The sequence below is a fragment of the Lycorma delicatula genome, chromosome 4 (genome assembly GCF_047948215.1).
Source record: "Lycorma delicatula isolate Av1 chromosome 4, ASM4794821v1, whole genome shotgun sequence".
In the NCBI taxonomy this organism is placed as follows: Eukaryota; Metazoa; Arthropoda; class Insecta; order Hemiptera; family Fulgoridae; genus Lycorma; species Lycorma delicatula.
The window spans coordinates 143,281,392-143,297,964 of NC_134458.1; the positions used below are offsets into that span (position 1 = coordinate 143,281,392).

A 16,573-nucleotide genomic window follows, 5' to 3' on the forward strand; every position below is an offset into this window, starting at 1 on the left:
TGATGTATAATACAAATAATCGATCGTACGAAAGGAAATTAAATGCATTATTGAAAAAGTAGGTTTCTAATTATAATGAGAAAAAAAGGCTTTTAAAGTGGTTTTACTAAATTAAGTATTAAAAACAAAATAATAAAAACCATTTATCTAAAAATAAATTATTGAAAATAAAACTTTCACATACAATTGCATAAAATTATTGCCTTAATAAAAAAAAGTCAGAATTTTCTATTGATGTTAAAATTAAGTTAGAAGAGACGATTGTGCTTATAAATGAGTAATGTTGGATCACATTATTTTCATGATTATATTGTTTAATTAACCATTTTATTGAGATACATTTCATATCGAGAGAGTACAAATTGATGAGATAGAACGTATTCTGTAACGTTACCGTATCACTCAGTTCAGTTTTAGTGAAATGTAGCATAAGTAATCTTTTATGAATAACATTGCTTTACTGGTTGTAGAGCTGCATCCACTTTAAACGATCAAACGCGAACAGCCAGTTGTTAATGTAAGTAATTTTCGTTATCGAGCACGAAGGTAATATGTAAAATTAAAGCGGTTGTTGCAACAGAGTTCTATCTGGTTTGTATTCTCAATGAATGGAATGTATTTCATTTCTGATGTAAATTGTGGTTTCTTTATTTATTACTGAATGCAAATTGTTTTCTTTTTTCTTAAATTATTTTTTTTCGGTTAATAGTAGGTTTGAAGTAATTAATGAATGAATCACTCTTTTTTTTTTAAACTTCAAGCTTGAAATCGCATTTAAATTTTTCACGGGATTCCTATATCAATTACGTGTTCTGTATGGAATAGATTTATAGTGTCTTCGACTCTTTTTTCGTTTGTTCCAAATTTTATTTATAATCGGTTAAATTTTTTTTAAACATTAAGTAAATTTTATCATTTACCCTCACATTAAAAAGGAATCCCTATAAGGATTCCTTTTCCTAAACAATTACTCACTATTGCTATAAAAAACTTACGAACACACGGTAGAAGTATAATAGAAAACAAATAACAATGACGAGAATTACAAAAATGGCAGAAGAAAAAAGAGAATAAAAAATAAAACAGAAAAGAAAACGAATTAAAAATGAATGAAAACAAAAACAGAGAGGAAGGGAATTAAGGAGGATTAATTAATGCATAATACTCTGAGAGTGTAATTTCACTTTAGAGTAAGGTCTAGAATATATAGTCGCTTAAGTCTTTTGCCATCTTCACCGTTGTCCAGAAGGTTTACGGCTAAGTGATTAACGTGGTGAGTTAGCCGAAGTTCTTATTTCAAACTGAAACGCTGTATTTCTTCCTTGACGTAACGTAGAGCTAAATTGTATGAATTAAATTTCCGCTTACCAACAATTTAAAAAGTGTAAATCGTAGTACTTTCGGAGCTGTTACTTACCGACTATAATAGTCGGTTGTCAAGAATAAAATTAATTCGATGTTTGCGACTATTATGTAATAGTCGCAAACATGACGTTACTGTCTTATTGACGTATAAATTAATTTTATTCTTGACGACCGACTATTTTGAACATAACAGTTTAATTTAAAAACGATTATTGATTTGAATTTAAATTAACATCTTTTAGAAAATCCCTGAAGATGGAGTAACAGCTCCGAAAGTACTAGGATTTACACTTTTAATTTTTTAAACTGGCTCATTTCTCTATTAATTATATATAGTAAATTATGGTAATAATTTATTCCAATTTTTATTTCACAAATTAAAAGAGGAGCAAATTCATTTGCAGAAGTTTCTCCTAATTTGGTGAAATTATGTTAAAATAAATATCAAAAAAAATCTGCGATATCTTAGTAATAGAAGTTCGATTTTCAATAAATAGAAAACTTAAAAGTAAACCTTTCTAAAATTTCTTTTAGTCTATGCTAAATTTCTTTTAGTGTAGCATAGACTAAATAAATTAAAAATTTTCTAAAATATTAAAAATTTAAGTAAAGAGTAAGTACCATCTAAAACTTAATCTGAACCCTCTCAATTTGTCATATGAAAACTAAGCAGACTTTTAACTCGGGACTAAATAATTTTACAGGAAAAGTGTGTGATACTTAATGTACCCAGTATTAAATATATACACTTATATTTTAGAGAATGAATGTATAGGATGCTGTAAATGGGATAGTCCACTCATGCCGGTCGGATAGAAATTTTTTCACTGCAATCTGAAAGATATATACGAGTATTAAGAAACATTACTATGTCTATTTTTTATTTTTTTTTGAGGTGACGGGCATCAATTGCTTTGGTGATTTTACCCTATGATAATGGAACGTATGAAAATGCCATGCCTGACCGGGGTCCGAATCCCGGAGCTGCGGATGAAAGGCTGAAACTCCATCCATCTCCGATACGGAGATCATTCATATTCATATTATCCTCATTCATATTATTTAAAAAAATTTGAATTCGTTTAATTAAAAAGCAAGTAATATAAACTAGTGCCTTTTTTTGTAGATGTTTAATGATTTATAATTTTTTATTTGTAAAGAGCATATCGTTGATTTCTTAATTTTTTGTTTAATTACTTGATTTATTAGATTACTTTTACCTTTCCAGAAGTAAAATTATGACATACTGCTGTAAGAAAGGACTATGGAAATCGTCCTAAAAGTTATCTTTCCATCTTTTGATTTTATGAACTCTGAGGGATCATGAAACGGTGAGAAATGGAAAACAAGGGGAATTAATTTACTTCGCTTGTATGCAATCTTTGTGTACTTGCGTTTATTTCGTTTAGTTATTTGGTTGGTCTGGTATAAAATTCATTAAATTTCGACCTGGTGAGTTGATGCATGGATGTATATGAAATATTAATGATATTAAAGTTTTGAGTCGGGGTCTCGAGTTTATGCTATTGTTAGATCAACGCTTCTTGTATTTAATTTTTTGAACCTTGCTATTTCTTCATTAATCAAAACGATTTTGAAATTTTTTAAAATATTATTCCATTATTATCTAAATAATTTGATGTAACTAAAAATATCAAAGCAGTTATAGTTTATTTGAGACACAAATATAAAGATTGTGATATATTACGTACTTGTATATTGAATATTATATGATAGACACATTTTTCATTCTTGGAAATAGCCGACAAAACAATAGTCACGTACATATGATACTGAATATGCGCACACACGCGCGTGCGAACACATAATTAGTATCCGGCAATTTCATTACTATCTGTAATATGAAATACTGTTGAAAAGATGAGTGCCATATCTGAGATTTAAATTGTTAAACACCTGTTTTAGTCATAGTACCCACCACTTTATATAGCCTTTTAAAACTGATAAAATAATATGTTAAGTTCTATTCAGAATTATAATAATTAGTAGTTGGGTAAAAAACTAATAACCAAATATTAACATAACTAATATTATATAATAATATATGTTTAATATATAGTTTATATGCACAACTATGAAATTCATAATTAATTCCTGATGATGGATGAATAATCCGAAAGCGCTTGGATAGTCGATACTCACAATTGTTGGGAAGTGGATACTCTATTTTTATACAAATTATAGTAGTTAATAATTTTTAGTTTAATTTTTACTTCTTCTGAAATTGTAGGGTAGTGTATAAGCTACAAGATGAAATATCTTCGTTCCAAAAATCAGCTTCCCACATTTTTGTTGAGTTCGAATTACTAGTTTTGAGTAGATCGCGAAAAATGAAAGCATAAATAAATACATATATATATAAGTATAAGAAAAAAATATTTTTATTGCATTATTTGATAAATTTATAATCTCAGCACCTGCTGGTGTTGAGCATATATTGATTTATTCAAATAGTTATTAATATTTTACTCGACAAAATATTTTAATATTTAAAAATACCTGTATTTTTTATATATTATAATGCATCTTATGTCGTATAGGTGCAAAATGATGTATACTTGTAAGTCCAGTTTGTTATTATATGGACTTTTTTAAGTGTTTTGTTATACTAATATCTGAACGTAACAATGTTTTATTATAATTATTCGTTTACTATAAATAAAGAAACCCTAGAGTAGATTGTCACTGGTTATTAGCGTACAGGTAAATTAAACTAGAGAAAAATATCATTGTTATTTTGCATTTTAATTTATTAAAATTTTAGTTAGACTGATTTAAATGAAGGATTATTTGAATAGTTGAATTCATGATGTTACTTAAAAATGAATTTGGTTTAATATTAGTTTGAAATGAATTTCATGTTTACAACTAATGTTCCTTATAAGAAAACTGTTAAGTTTCATTCTCTAAACCTTAATGTAACAAATGTTTTCTCCTACCGTTGTCACGTAGATTGTCACATCTGAAATTTATTTAGTACTAAAATTAAATTCATATTATTTTATTTACTTAATCTAACTAAAAAAGTATCAAACAAGCAAGTTACCTAATATAAAAATATTAAAATTTTTCCTTTTTTACAATTTCTTATTTAAATATTTCAATGAAAATATATTGAAAGATAAAAATAAATACTAAATGTTTCTAAGTAATTTTGTAGGATTTTTTAAATTAATTTAAAATAGTATAAATTAATTTCTTATAAATTAATCTCTAAAAACACGCCTCATTAGTTAAAAAATTACAATTACTAGTAATTATTGATTTTCACATTATAATTATAACTCTTAAGTTAAAAATCTCCATCATTTAAATGCAAAGTTAGGTAAAAACAAAATGGTTAAAGAATGATATACTGTAATAATATAATTGTTTGATTTTTCATTACTTAAAATCTGATTGGTTGATAAATCATTCAATCGAAGTGGAAGATCCATTCATCCGTGAACTACTATATGTAGGATTTAATACTATTTTGCATAGTAAATTTAAGTTTTGTAACCCATAGTTTTCGTACTGGTTGGAAGAGGAATTTTAAATGCGGTTGAGGGAACTATACTGCTGAAACGTCAGTGTTGTTGGTGGAAGCGGGGGGGGGGGTAAACACACGTTCATGTGTTAGCAGAGTATTACGTGTGTCTTTCTGAATGCCGCTGAATCCTGTCAACATAACGGCTTATTTTCCTCCCCATCGTACGTATTTCCACTATACCCGCTCACTAATACATGCACATACTCAGTGGGAAGCAAAATAAATAACTGCGCAACAGACAACTATTCTTAAAAAAACTTAGACCTACTGGTACGTATAAATAATAATTTTTAAAATCATTAAAAAATTATTGTTTTGTATTTTTAATAATTTACATAAATTGTTATTAAAAAATGTATTAACTGACCAAGCCGATGAAAGGTACTGCTTACTCGCCTTTTTTAATTTGTATAGTTTTAATGTAGAATAACAAAATGAGTTAACCTAGTTTTATGGAATTTTGCAGTCGCTTTATAATATATTAGGTTAAACAATTTTTAATAAATGTTCTGTTACAAAATGTTGGCCAGTAGAGCTGTAGGGAAGAGTGTGAACTGTTATTTAGCAATCGTTGAGAGACCGCTTTGTGGGTTTTTTATACGTAATTGTTTTTAAATATTAAATCTGGTGTTTATTTATTGTATATAATGTAGTTAATAAAAATTTGAAAAAAAAAACAATGGATATAATTAAAGCACCTTCACGACAGTTTTCAGTTTTCTTGTAGTGTAAGATTATCTCTTTGGCAGTGGTTAAATATTCCACCATTAACAAACATCGGCAGTTCGTTTTACAATTTACTTAAATTTTAACTTTTAAGAATTCAGTTCATTGTAGAGTTAAGCTTGAAAAATCCAGTACCAAATGAGTGAGGTCTACTGTTCACACCAGAACTACTACTATTTTTATTGCTAATAAATCATTCATGACTACGGCAATGTGGATCGGAAAATTGGAAAAGTTTACGATGTTTAGTTTTTTGATGTGAAATGTAGTTTTAAATTCCCTCTTTACATATGTCATCTGAATCACTTATCTAAGTAGTATAGAAAAATTGGATGATTTTTTTTTTGATTTTGCATTCTTTTTCATTTATCAAAAAATGTTGACTTCCAGCTGTGCTTTCGTTTATTAATTTTCATCTGATTATTTTTATTTATATCTACCGTATTAATTTTCAACGCTGGTAGCATTGCCTGTCTCTTCATAACATAACCGTATTGAGTATGCTTTGTAAAATAAGTATTTGTTTCACAGTAGTGTGCTATGGTGGATATTATTTATTGTCAAGCTGGATTGGTATTATAATTGTTACCGTTCTTTGTAGTGGTAAATAGTGTATTATGGGTAGACTGAAACTTGTTTTTAAAAAAAACGAAAAGGTGGATTCAATTACAGGAGAGTCCAACAACCCGAAACATTTCTCCTGTTGCCTCTCCAGCAAACACTAAAATTTCAACAAAAATTAAGTAATCCTTTTGATCGTTATGAAAATGCGTCTAGTGATTTCCAGTATGTAATTGTTGGTCTTAGTGAATTGTCTTCGGAAAAGGTTACAATATGCCGAGTATGTAAACATAACCTGTCATACAAGAAACAAGAAGTCTTGCCACAAAAATAAGTTTCTCGTGGTATGGGCCGATGATCGCTCACATTGGAGGCATTGGCGTCATGGCGTCAAGACCGAGTCCCGGCCCTAGGGGTTAGAGGCAGGCATTGCAAAGATCCAACCGACAGGCTGACGGGAAGGCCCGTTAGACTGGACAATCCCCTCGGGTGGCCTATGCTTTACTGCGAGTCCAGCCCGGGGTTAAAAAAAAACTGTCAAAGAAGAACGGTATCTACAGTCCAGCATTAAATCCATATAAAAGCAACTGCTTTTACAAGGATTCGAACCTTACAACTCTCATATTCGAAAATCAGCTGATTTTCTATAGAGTACTTATATATATATATATATATATATATATATATATATATATATTTATTTATATTTTCCCTCATAAAAAAGACAAATATAATAATTTATAAGACACAAAATATAATATTATTACTAATTTTGTTAAATGATAAATTGGCTTGATTTTAAAAGAAACAGATTAGTTCTGTTGATTAATATTACCTTTCATTACGTCAGATATTTTTTTATACTTACTTGAATGTTGCAAAAATACAAAAAGCTACAATTAATGTGATTAGAGATACACTATATCCAACTTGTGAAACGGCCTTTATTATTGGTACATATTTCTGTGAACAAAACAAAAAATAAATAAAATTAAAAATACAGACTAAGCTATCGAGGTAATAATGTAGATGAACTATATTTTATTATATTAATTAGTGATTTTATTGAAGAGAATAGGTTCGGGTTGTATTTTAAACAACTAATTTAATCATAATACATTTTGTGTATAACAAATTTTAATTAATTTTACTACCGATTGGGCAACATATTCTAAATCTATCGTCTGGATACATTATTACAGTCTACTAATTATGTTTATAGTAATATAAACACAATTTTCATAAGCATTTTATTAGTAAATTTTTATTAATGCATAAGTTAACTAACTTGTTTTATTTTACGTTTAATTTAACCGTTTGAAAACCTATTTGTCTTCTATTTATTAATGATAATAACGCATTTGTAAAACAAAACGTTTGGTGTTAACCAAAGGTTTTGTGAAAATAATTTTATAATTGCACGAGAAAAATTGCAAAAATATTATTTATATTCTCTACTTTTTTATATATTATGTACCTGTTTATTTGTCTATTAGTACTAACAATAGAGTAAGTTGTTGATGTCCTAATATGAAAAACATCATCCCTGGAGATATCATAGAGATCATAGGACCACATAGAGTAGTTAACTTCTGGCTAATGTTTAGCTCTCCAATATGTCTTCATTCTGTCACTGTGCCGTTTCCTTCTTTCTTCCGACCACTTTAGATTAACACATTTCTTCTTCTTTTGGATCTCTGTGAATTCTAAGTTTTTTTCCTAAGCACTCTTTTTTCTTCAAATCTGTCACATTTTTATATGCCACCCTAAGATACTCTTTAACTTTCTTGAACCATTTAACATTTGTCTTGTCACCATTAGGCTACACACTTGTCAATACTTTTCTTCGTAAGGCTGTTTCAATCCATTCTTGTCAGATGTCTGTAGAATGGCAGTCTTCGCTAAGGTCTTCCGTGATTCTCTCTAACTCCCGGTAAGTTCCTCATTTTTCCAGCCATTGTTAGTTTTTCTGGACCCTAGGATTTTCCTTAGTATAAGCATTATGCCGCGTATAAAACTTGGTCGGATTATCGTTAAATAGTACCTGATTTTGCCCGTTCTTGAAATCCATTTCTTATTATACACGTCCTTCGTTAGGCAATAGGACTTTAGAATCTTATTTGAACCTAACGGTGTTTGCTTCCTTTTTTATTCCATTTGGTTAGATAACTTCACCCAGTTACATAAATTTGCTTGTCTTCTTAATTGTAACGAGTTCTGTTAACAATTTTGGGTGCGTTCTTAATATTCGTCATATATGCTGGCTGTTTTTTGTAAGCCTTCCTTTTTGGCCATTTCATGTAAAACATTTAGTTGTTATTCTGCCAAGTTGGTGAGATCTTCTACGAACGCCAGACAATCACTGTTAAATTCTCCCTCGCATATCTCAATTTAATTCAAACCTTTATATTTGCAAACTTTTCTCCATTCTCTTATTACCTTTTCCAAGACTACACTAAAGAGAAGAGGAGACAGCCCCCTGCCTGATTCCTGTCTTGATTCCAAAAGGATGAAATATTTCCCTTTTAAATTTAATCTTTGACTTTCTATCGGTAAGAGTCTGCGTGATGAGGTTTATATATATAATTTAAATATACTTCTTAAATTCTTTAACTCTGGCGTAAATATATGGTTTTCAGCTATGAAGTCGGGGCACGAAAAATAAAACGATCTCTAAAAAAACTTATGCTTTAATGGTTTTTCAATTTTTGAGGGTTTTAAGATAATTGTCTTTTTTGTTTCTATTATTTTTTATTAGGATGATTTATCATTTATGTTATAAAGTTATTTACAAATCAGTTGTACTCGTTGAAAAACTTCTTAATATACCATATTTTTTCGTAAAAATTTTATCTGAATCGGGAAGTAGTTTGCCTTACTCTGCTCCAAAGAAAATTTGAACTGTTTCTATATTTCCCTTGACAATGCACCATAATGTAAAAGGGTTAGAGTATTATAAGTTCAGAAGTTCTGAAAAGGAGTCTTGTTTATAAAAAAAAAAACAAAAAAAAAAACGATGAACTAAGGTTAAAGTATTTTTAGTGATTTAATTCTGATTGTAATTGTTTCATAAAAAGAAATGTAGAAAATATCGTGGTTAACGAAAAAAATAAGGTTCTGTAAGGAACAGATTTCTAACGTAATATTTGTAGCTAAAATAAACAAACAAATGATTGTGTTGACTTGACATCTGAGCTAATGCTGGCTTGATTAGAACTGAACCAGGGGTGAAACTGTGAGGATTATTGATACATGAGAAAGTAAGTGCATACAATTTACGAAAGAGAGTTTTATAATTTGTATTTTACGTTTTGAAACAAAACGTTTTTGGTCGGTGAATCCGTTAAAATTGTCCGAAACATACATTTTTAACAGTTAATGAATTAGGTAAGTTTTCAGTAAAAAAAACACTTTCAGAATTTCTAAAAAAATACTCGGCAAAATATTTAAAATATTGTAGGGTGCTGCTGTTGGACAAAGATATTGAGAAATTAATAAATACAAAAATTTCTTATAAATACAGTTTATTACCCTAAAAATATATTAAACAAAATAAATAATATTAATATCAATAATAAGTATACATATAAAACATACAAAATAGTAATCCAGATAAAATATAAAATTTATTTAATGACAGTTAAATTATAAATACCAAAATACAGTCTGAATTACTAAAAACCTTTATAATGACTAATATAAACAAATACTGCATTATTTGGATAAGAAGGGAAAAATCTTTAGTTCATACAATTCACTTTTTGCAAGTATTATTACTTTTACTGTTTACAAAAGAAGTACCCTACCCTTTATAAATGAATAGAATCCTGTCACTTTCACTCATATTTACAATTACTTCACCGAATAGCTTATTATTTTTAACCGCTCTCCGAAATGGAAAACTCTTGCGCACTCTTCAGTCCTTGTTACCACACGCTTACTGTTGTCGCTTTTATCGCACGCTGCATCGAACTCGGACTTGAAAACCAACTAAATTTGTCCGCTGGTCCCCGGCAGTATTTAAACATCCTGTCCTGCAGATCTAGTACCTGACCGTCCTTTTTTATTGTTCAAGCGTAATCATTTTTATTATTCGCACCTACTACGCTTTTTAGTAAGTCATTTTCTAGAAAGACGCTTTGTAGTTTCTTTTAGATTCTTCTTTCTTTATCTTCTGTCTTTCTTCTTTTCTGAAGGAAACCGGTTGCACTGGCCCCGTTACACTGTATTCAGCAATTTATTTCAAGGAACACTAAAGTTGTTGACTTTTCGGCATAGAAAAAGATAGTTCTCTAAAAATAAGCTTGTATTTATAACAATATTACCTTTACGTATAATAAGACGTTAAATTATGCAAAAAAATAATATATTGTTGTTTACAATGTCACCGAATTATACAGACACACGGCATAATATTGTTAAAATTTAATAAATTAACATTATTTCTTTTTATATTAATTGAATTTTTTATTTCGGCTGTTTTGGGTGGTGGTTATTTCTACAAGGAAATAATAGAAATTAATAAATCAAAATTTGTATAATAATTAAGTGCTGTTGATCTTTAATTATCGACTTCAATTACGGTTAGAATGAAAGTAATGGATCTTTCTGTAGACATTTAAAATTGTGTTACTGTCCATTTCTAATGGAATTACCTTATTAGTAGTAATTGAAACAAAAATATCAAATGGGATTGGTTTCAACGCAACGTAATTTTATTTTCTAAAAGTATTTTAAAGGAGAAATAAAACTATCATCCTATCTTTTGTCTAGAAACAAATAATTACGTTAGATTAAAATTTATATAATTTTTAATTGTGTAACAATTATTTAAATTTGCTATTATATGAATTATTCTTATCATTATTGGTAGTTTTTCTTCTCACTGGTAAAAAATAAGTCAATTTTATGTTAAGAGACTGATTTCTAATTCTTAATAAATAGAAGAATTAGTGATGAATAAGTCGTTATACTTATAAATAAAATTCTTATTTTAGTAAATAGTAAATAATTTCCAACGAAGTTAAATGTTAACACCTTTGAAATACAAAACCTCTTTATCCAAATTCTTTTAAAGGTGATTTAAAGGGAAATACTGAAATAATTTTTAAAGAATTTCAATTTTAATATGTATGTCGAATAACAGTTTCTATTTAAGCAGTGTCGCCGGTGGAAACGTCAAGCATGGGGGGTAATTAAAGCTGCTATCGTAACGTTTACAGACTCTGAGATTCAAAAATGTCGTCGTCTTCTTACAAACAAAAGCGTTTTAACTCTTGTGCATTTGAAAAACATAAATATGTTAATTAAATCTATATATAATAGAAGTATTTGGATAAAATCCATTTGGGGATGGTAGAGAAACTGATTTTGAAGCATTTCTAGTGTTTAAATAATTAACCTTATACGAAGGAAAGTTTAAATTATTCTAACGATCGTAAAAGAAAAGACGTAATATTTTATTACAGGCAATAAAATTTACTCCCTGGAATTGATAAAACGGATATAAATCGGAGAATTTTCCTTAACGTCAGAAAAACGTATTTTATAAACATTAAAGTAAGTAAATAAATAAAGGAAAACACGAGAAACTTCTACCGAAAAAAAGAAACAATTTTTTTTTGAATGAAAAAATAAAGACAAAACATTTGATAATGTATATGGAAACGAACTTACTGTATGCGAATGACGAAAATATAACAAGTTGTAATCAGTTAGTAAATGATTGACGCTTCGACATCCCTCACCCGCATAGTTGCCGCAACTCGGATATAAATATCATCGGTATTACTCATTTCTGTTTGGAACGGAAGTATACCGGGGAAAGATTAATCTCCTACTATTTTTCAGAGTCTAAACAATAGTCACTTGCCGCTGGATTTTCTTATTAGCTTAGGTAGGTAGGTAGCTTTTTTTTAATGACCGATTTATTTTAGATTTGTTTGTTTTTAATTTTTTACTGCATTCTGATCCTTTTCAATAAATGACATCACGTCTCTCCCATTTCTACGGCCGCTCTGTGTTATGCAATAACCCATATGCATTAGGTAATCCACGCTTATCCAATTTTACATTTCAGTACTGTTTAAATGGGTAACTTAATTTTGGTATGTATTTCAGAATCGAATTCTAGTTTCTATTATAATATTACACAAAAAATAAGGGAAGTATGAAATTTACTTTTAACTCAGCTTCACCTTTTAAGGTGTAATGTAAATTGTAATTTCGAGATTTTATTTGGTATACAATATATGGATTTTATTTCTGTTTTGAAATTTTAATTATTCTTACAGCCGGTTTGAAAGATATACAGAGCTTTGAGAATATAATATTTTCATTTAACGATTTTTAGGAATGAGTTTGTTATGTTTCCTAATAGAATAATATTTTGATTATTTTTGGAGTATATCCTGTTCTTTATTAAAGTAAATAAAGCGAATGTAAACAACGGATTGTTTCTGATGGAAGTACATTAATCTATCCGTTTACCTAAATATCCCAGTAGATTTTACCGTAAATAAAACGCATCAATGCACGTTAAGTGCATGAGGTAGCAATTAACTGTTGCTTTCTCTGATATGATTGGTTTTCATTATACAGTTTACACCTGCGGTGAACAAAGTTAAAGTGTCATTTATTACACTGAACATGGCCTTCGTTGAAGTTTGTATACCGATAACCTAAAATATCTGAATAATTATACCGGAAACCGTTTCATGAGATCCTTTTCTTTAAAATTTTAATATGAGGTGACTTTTATCACGAATATTGCTAAATAAATTTTAAAAGTGACTTCATAATTCATTCCAAACGACGAGGATATTTTTGGTTATAAAATCTAATTATTTATGAATAAATATTAGTAAAAAAAAGCTAGTATTGCTTATAGAGCCTCATATAAACGGGTTATTGAAAGGTAACAATGAATTGCATAACTTGAACGGCGTAGTCGTAGGTAGTGTCTGTCTACCATGTTTTTGAAGAAAATCGGTCAACTAAACGGAGTCCAGAGTTTTAAGAACAAATATAGACCAACATACATACGTACATACGCACAATCGTCCGATAAAAAATCGTATTTTTGGACTTGAGAGCATTGGAATATAAAATTTTTTTCGCATGTTAATTTTCAATTTATTTAAATCTATCTTTTTCGTTAGTTTTTAAAATTTCTATGTAAGGGACCAAACTTAAAAAAGATAAATTTTTTTTTTAGATTTTCTTGACCGATCTGTATATTTTCGATTATAGTTGTAGCTGTTATAACACTATACATCGCTAGTAGGGAAAATAGAAATCGGTTAACAACTCATTAAAATTCTTAAAAAGTGAATGAGAAAAAAATAATTTCTATCTTGTGTTTATTAGTTAAGGGCTACTGCAAGATTTTCAGTTACCTACTCTTTTGTTTTCTGTAATCCTATTTAACCTCTATTTAATTTTTTTCTCATCTAAAAGTTATTAACCTACATAATAAAGACCTTATTTTAGAATTCCTATGCAAAATTTTCAGCTTTTAAACTGAAAAAATTTTTTTTCCGTAAATGGGAGAATTAATTATGCTAGAAATTAAAAAAAAAAATTGCATGTATGTAAAAACTAAAGTAAAATACTTTGTAAAGTCATGATAGTAGTTTAATTATAAATTACTCTTTGTGGATGACCCAAGAGTAAATTAACTCGTGAGTAGAAAATTACGGAACTCAAATGTACATTTTCATTTTATTAATAATTAGAAAGTTTTAAAGTTAAAAGATAAATAATGATTTGTAAATAGTGATTACTCATGAGTCTTGAAAAGGATATTTATTAAATAGAAGTGTAACAAAAATATAATAATAAATTACATTTACTCCAATAAATTTTTATTCTAACTACACGTGAAAATATGAATATTTATTTGACTGGTGCTCTTGTTCTTAATTTATGTACTTCCATTTCGGTCATTTTTATTACAGGTTCATTTATAATGTTATTTTGTAATATGTAAAAAAAAATTCTGTAACGTAATTAGAAACTGAGAGATGTAATATAAAAGAGAAAACTATGTAAATCGAAAATAAAAACTCTACCAGTTATAAAAATAGTGTATTTACATAACTCTTAGATTGATTTTCTGAAGAAAAAATTTACATTACTTTTATAAAATTTCAATAATTTTTGTTTATGAAAAGAACTTTATTTTAGTATTTGAAAAACAGCTTTCATAAAATTATATTCTTTTTTATTAATTAAAAATGTGGATTTAACATTGAATTTTTCAAAAATGGCATTTCAGATTCCATAAAATTATATAATTTGATTATATTATATATATTTTTTTTTTGTAAAATGTTAATTTTTTTTCATATATTTTAACTCTTAAATTACTGAGGAGGAATTCAATTTTTACATTTTAAAATTATTAATTTGTTTTATTAATTATTTATTTATTATTAATTATTAATTTGACCTTATAGAAACACCAATGTATTTTATAATAATATAATGTCGTGTTAATTTTACACATTCACACTTTACGTATATTGTTATTAAAGTTTTGTCTTTGAATAACTGTTCACCATTTAAAAAATAAAATAAAATTTAGCAAATGCTATAACCTTAAAATAATTTCTTTTTTGGGTTATAGGTCATCATTTGCTACTCACACAGAGGGTCCCCTAGTAGGGCAATTCAACATTTTAAAATATAAATGGTAGAATTGTTAACATATTATTTTAAAGGGAATTAAAAACTAAAAATGTTGCTGTAAAAAAAGTCAAGTTATAACCCTACCAAAAATAGTTGCCATTTAATGTTTTTCATTGCTGGTAGCCTAAAAGAAATCTAAATAATACTTTTAAAATAACTGTTGAACAATTCAAAAAATTAAAATTCTACGTTTACCTGTTTAAGGATTCCCCCGCGTTATTTAAATGACAATATTGTCAGAGTATGTAATAAAATGTCATCTAAAAGTATTCTAAAATGATTTGCAACACGAAAAGAGAAATCTTTATATCACTCAAAGTTATTGAGAAATACAGGACTACTCTAAATGATGGACTCAGTTTAGTAACTATATATTTCCTTAACTACACATTGCATCTGACTGATGTAGTAGTAGTTGCGAGTAGGTCCGAGAGTTACGAGTAACATCGCTAGAGTGCATGTAGTTTTTTTTTATTTATGAGCGTAATCGTAAATCTCATAAACTGGTTGGGGTACAACAATGAGAACTGGGAATGGTTCCGCAGGTTCGCCGGGGAGGTCCTGCGGGCCAAAGAGGATGAAGACAGAAGAATGGGAGTATAAACAGAAGGGTAGGGCGGACACTCACTCCATGGAGGGCCTGTACGCCTTGGTGTGCGGGTACCTGTGAAGGGGGTGAACTCCAGGGGAGTTTGAGTTTGGGTTAAAATAAAAGACCAAGTCCCGGTCGGCGGTGTCGTCCCTGCGGGAGCCTAGGCTCTTTGTGGGGTCGGCGCTGTCGATTAGAGGCCAAAGGCGTAAAGACCGAGTCCCGGTTCCCTGCTGAGGCGCTGGGGGACGGCATAGCCGGACCTTGGCTCTAAAGCGGGGGATTAGAGGCAGGCAATGTAAAACAAAAGATCCGAGACCGGGGAGGCCAACCTGCCGTGCCGGACGTATAGCCGGCGGGTGGGGGACGCCTCCTTTGAGAGTAAAAGGACACTCTCCCCGACTGAGTATACTTAATTGAATATCCGGTCGGGGAAAAAAAAAAAAAAAAAAAAAAAAAAAAAAAGAGTGCATGTAGTTGCATAAACGACCGCTAGAGTGCTTGCGCCGCCATTACGTGCAGTTGTAAGAATGCTACAGTGCAACACAAGGTTTTCTGTGTTCTTATTGAAAATTTAAGTCGGCAGCTGCAAAGCAGCTTGCGTTTGGTCTCCGATTTAACATTGATCGTCCAACAAGGAAGAGCATATGTCGTTGGTTTCTGAATATACAAGGTGTCGCTGTAAAGGTAAGACCACAGGCCGACCGCGTGGCAGAGGAGAACGTGAGACAAATTGAAAATTGTTTTTTTACAAAACTCTAGAAAGTTAACCCATACAGCGAGCAGAGAACTTGAAATACCTCAATCAACTGTCTGGCATGTTTTGAGGCGTCATTTTCTTTTCAAGCCATACGCTTAAAACTTTTACAGGCTCTTCGCAGAGGCGACAAACCTAATCGTATTAAATTTTGTGATTAAATGTTTGAAAATATGGAGGATGACACTTTTCTTCCGCGTTTAATTTTCAGTGATGAAGCGACGTTCAATCTCGGTGGAAAAGTGAATAGACATAAGTACGCATATCTGCTAAATCCCGGTGACACACTGCAATACGAGAGAGAGTCCCCCAAAGTTAATATGTTTTCCGG

At 29.5% G+C, this 16,573-nt stretch overlaps 1 protein-coding gene across 2 annotated transcripts in view; it reads right to left on the reverse strand.

Moving 5' to 3' along the window:
- The window catches only part of LOC142322950 (parathyroid hormone/parathyroid hormone-related peptide receptor-like), a 952,038-nt gene that overhangs the window by 110,112 nt on the left and 825,353 nt on the right, over positions 1–16,573 (reverse strand). For both annotated transcript variants that reach the window (XM_075362045.1, XM_075362046.1), the window contains exon 6: positions 7,074–7,168. In XM_075362045.1, the coding sequence (XP_075218160.1) occupies positions 7,074–7,168 (95 nt within the window). The remainder of the gene's footprint in view (positions 1–7,073; positions 7,169–16,573) is intronic.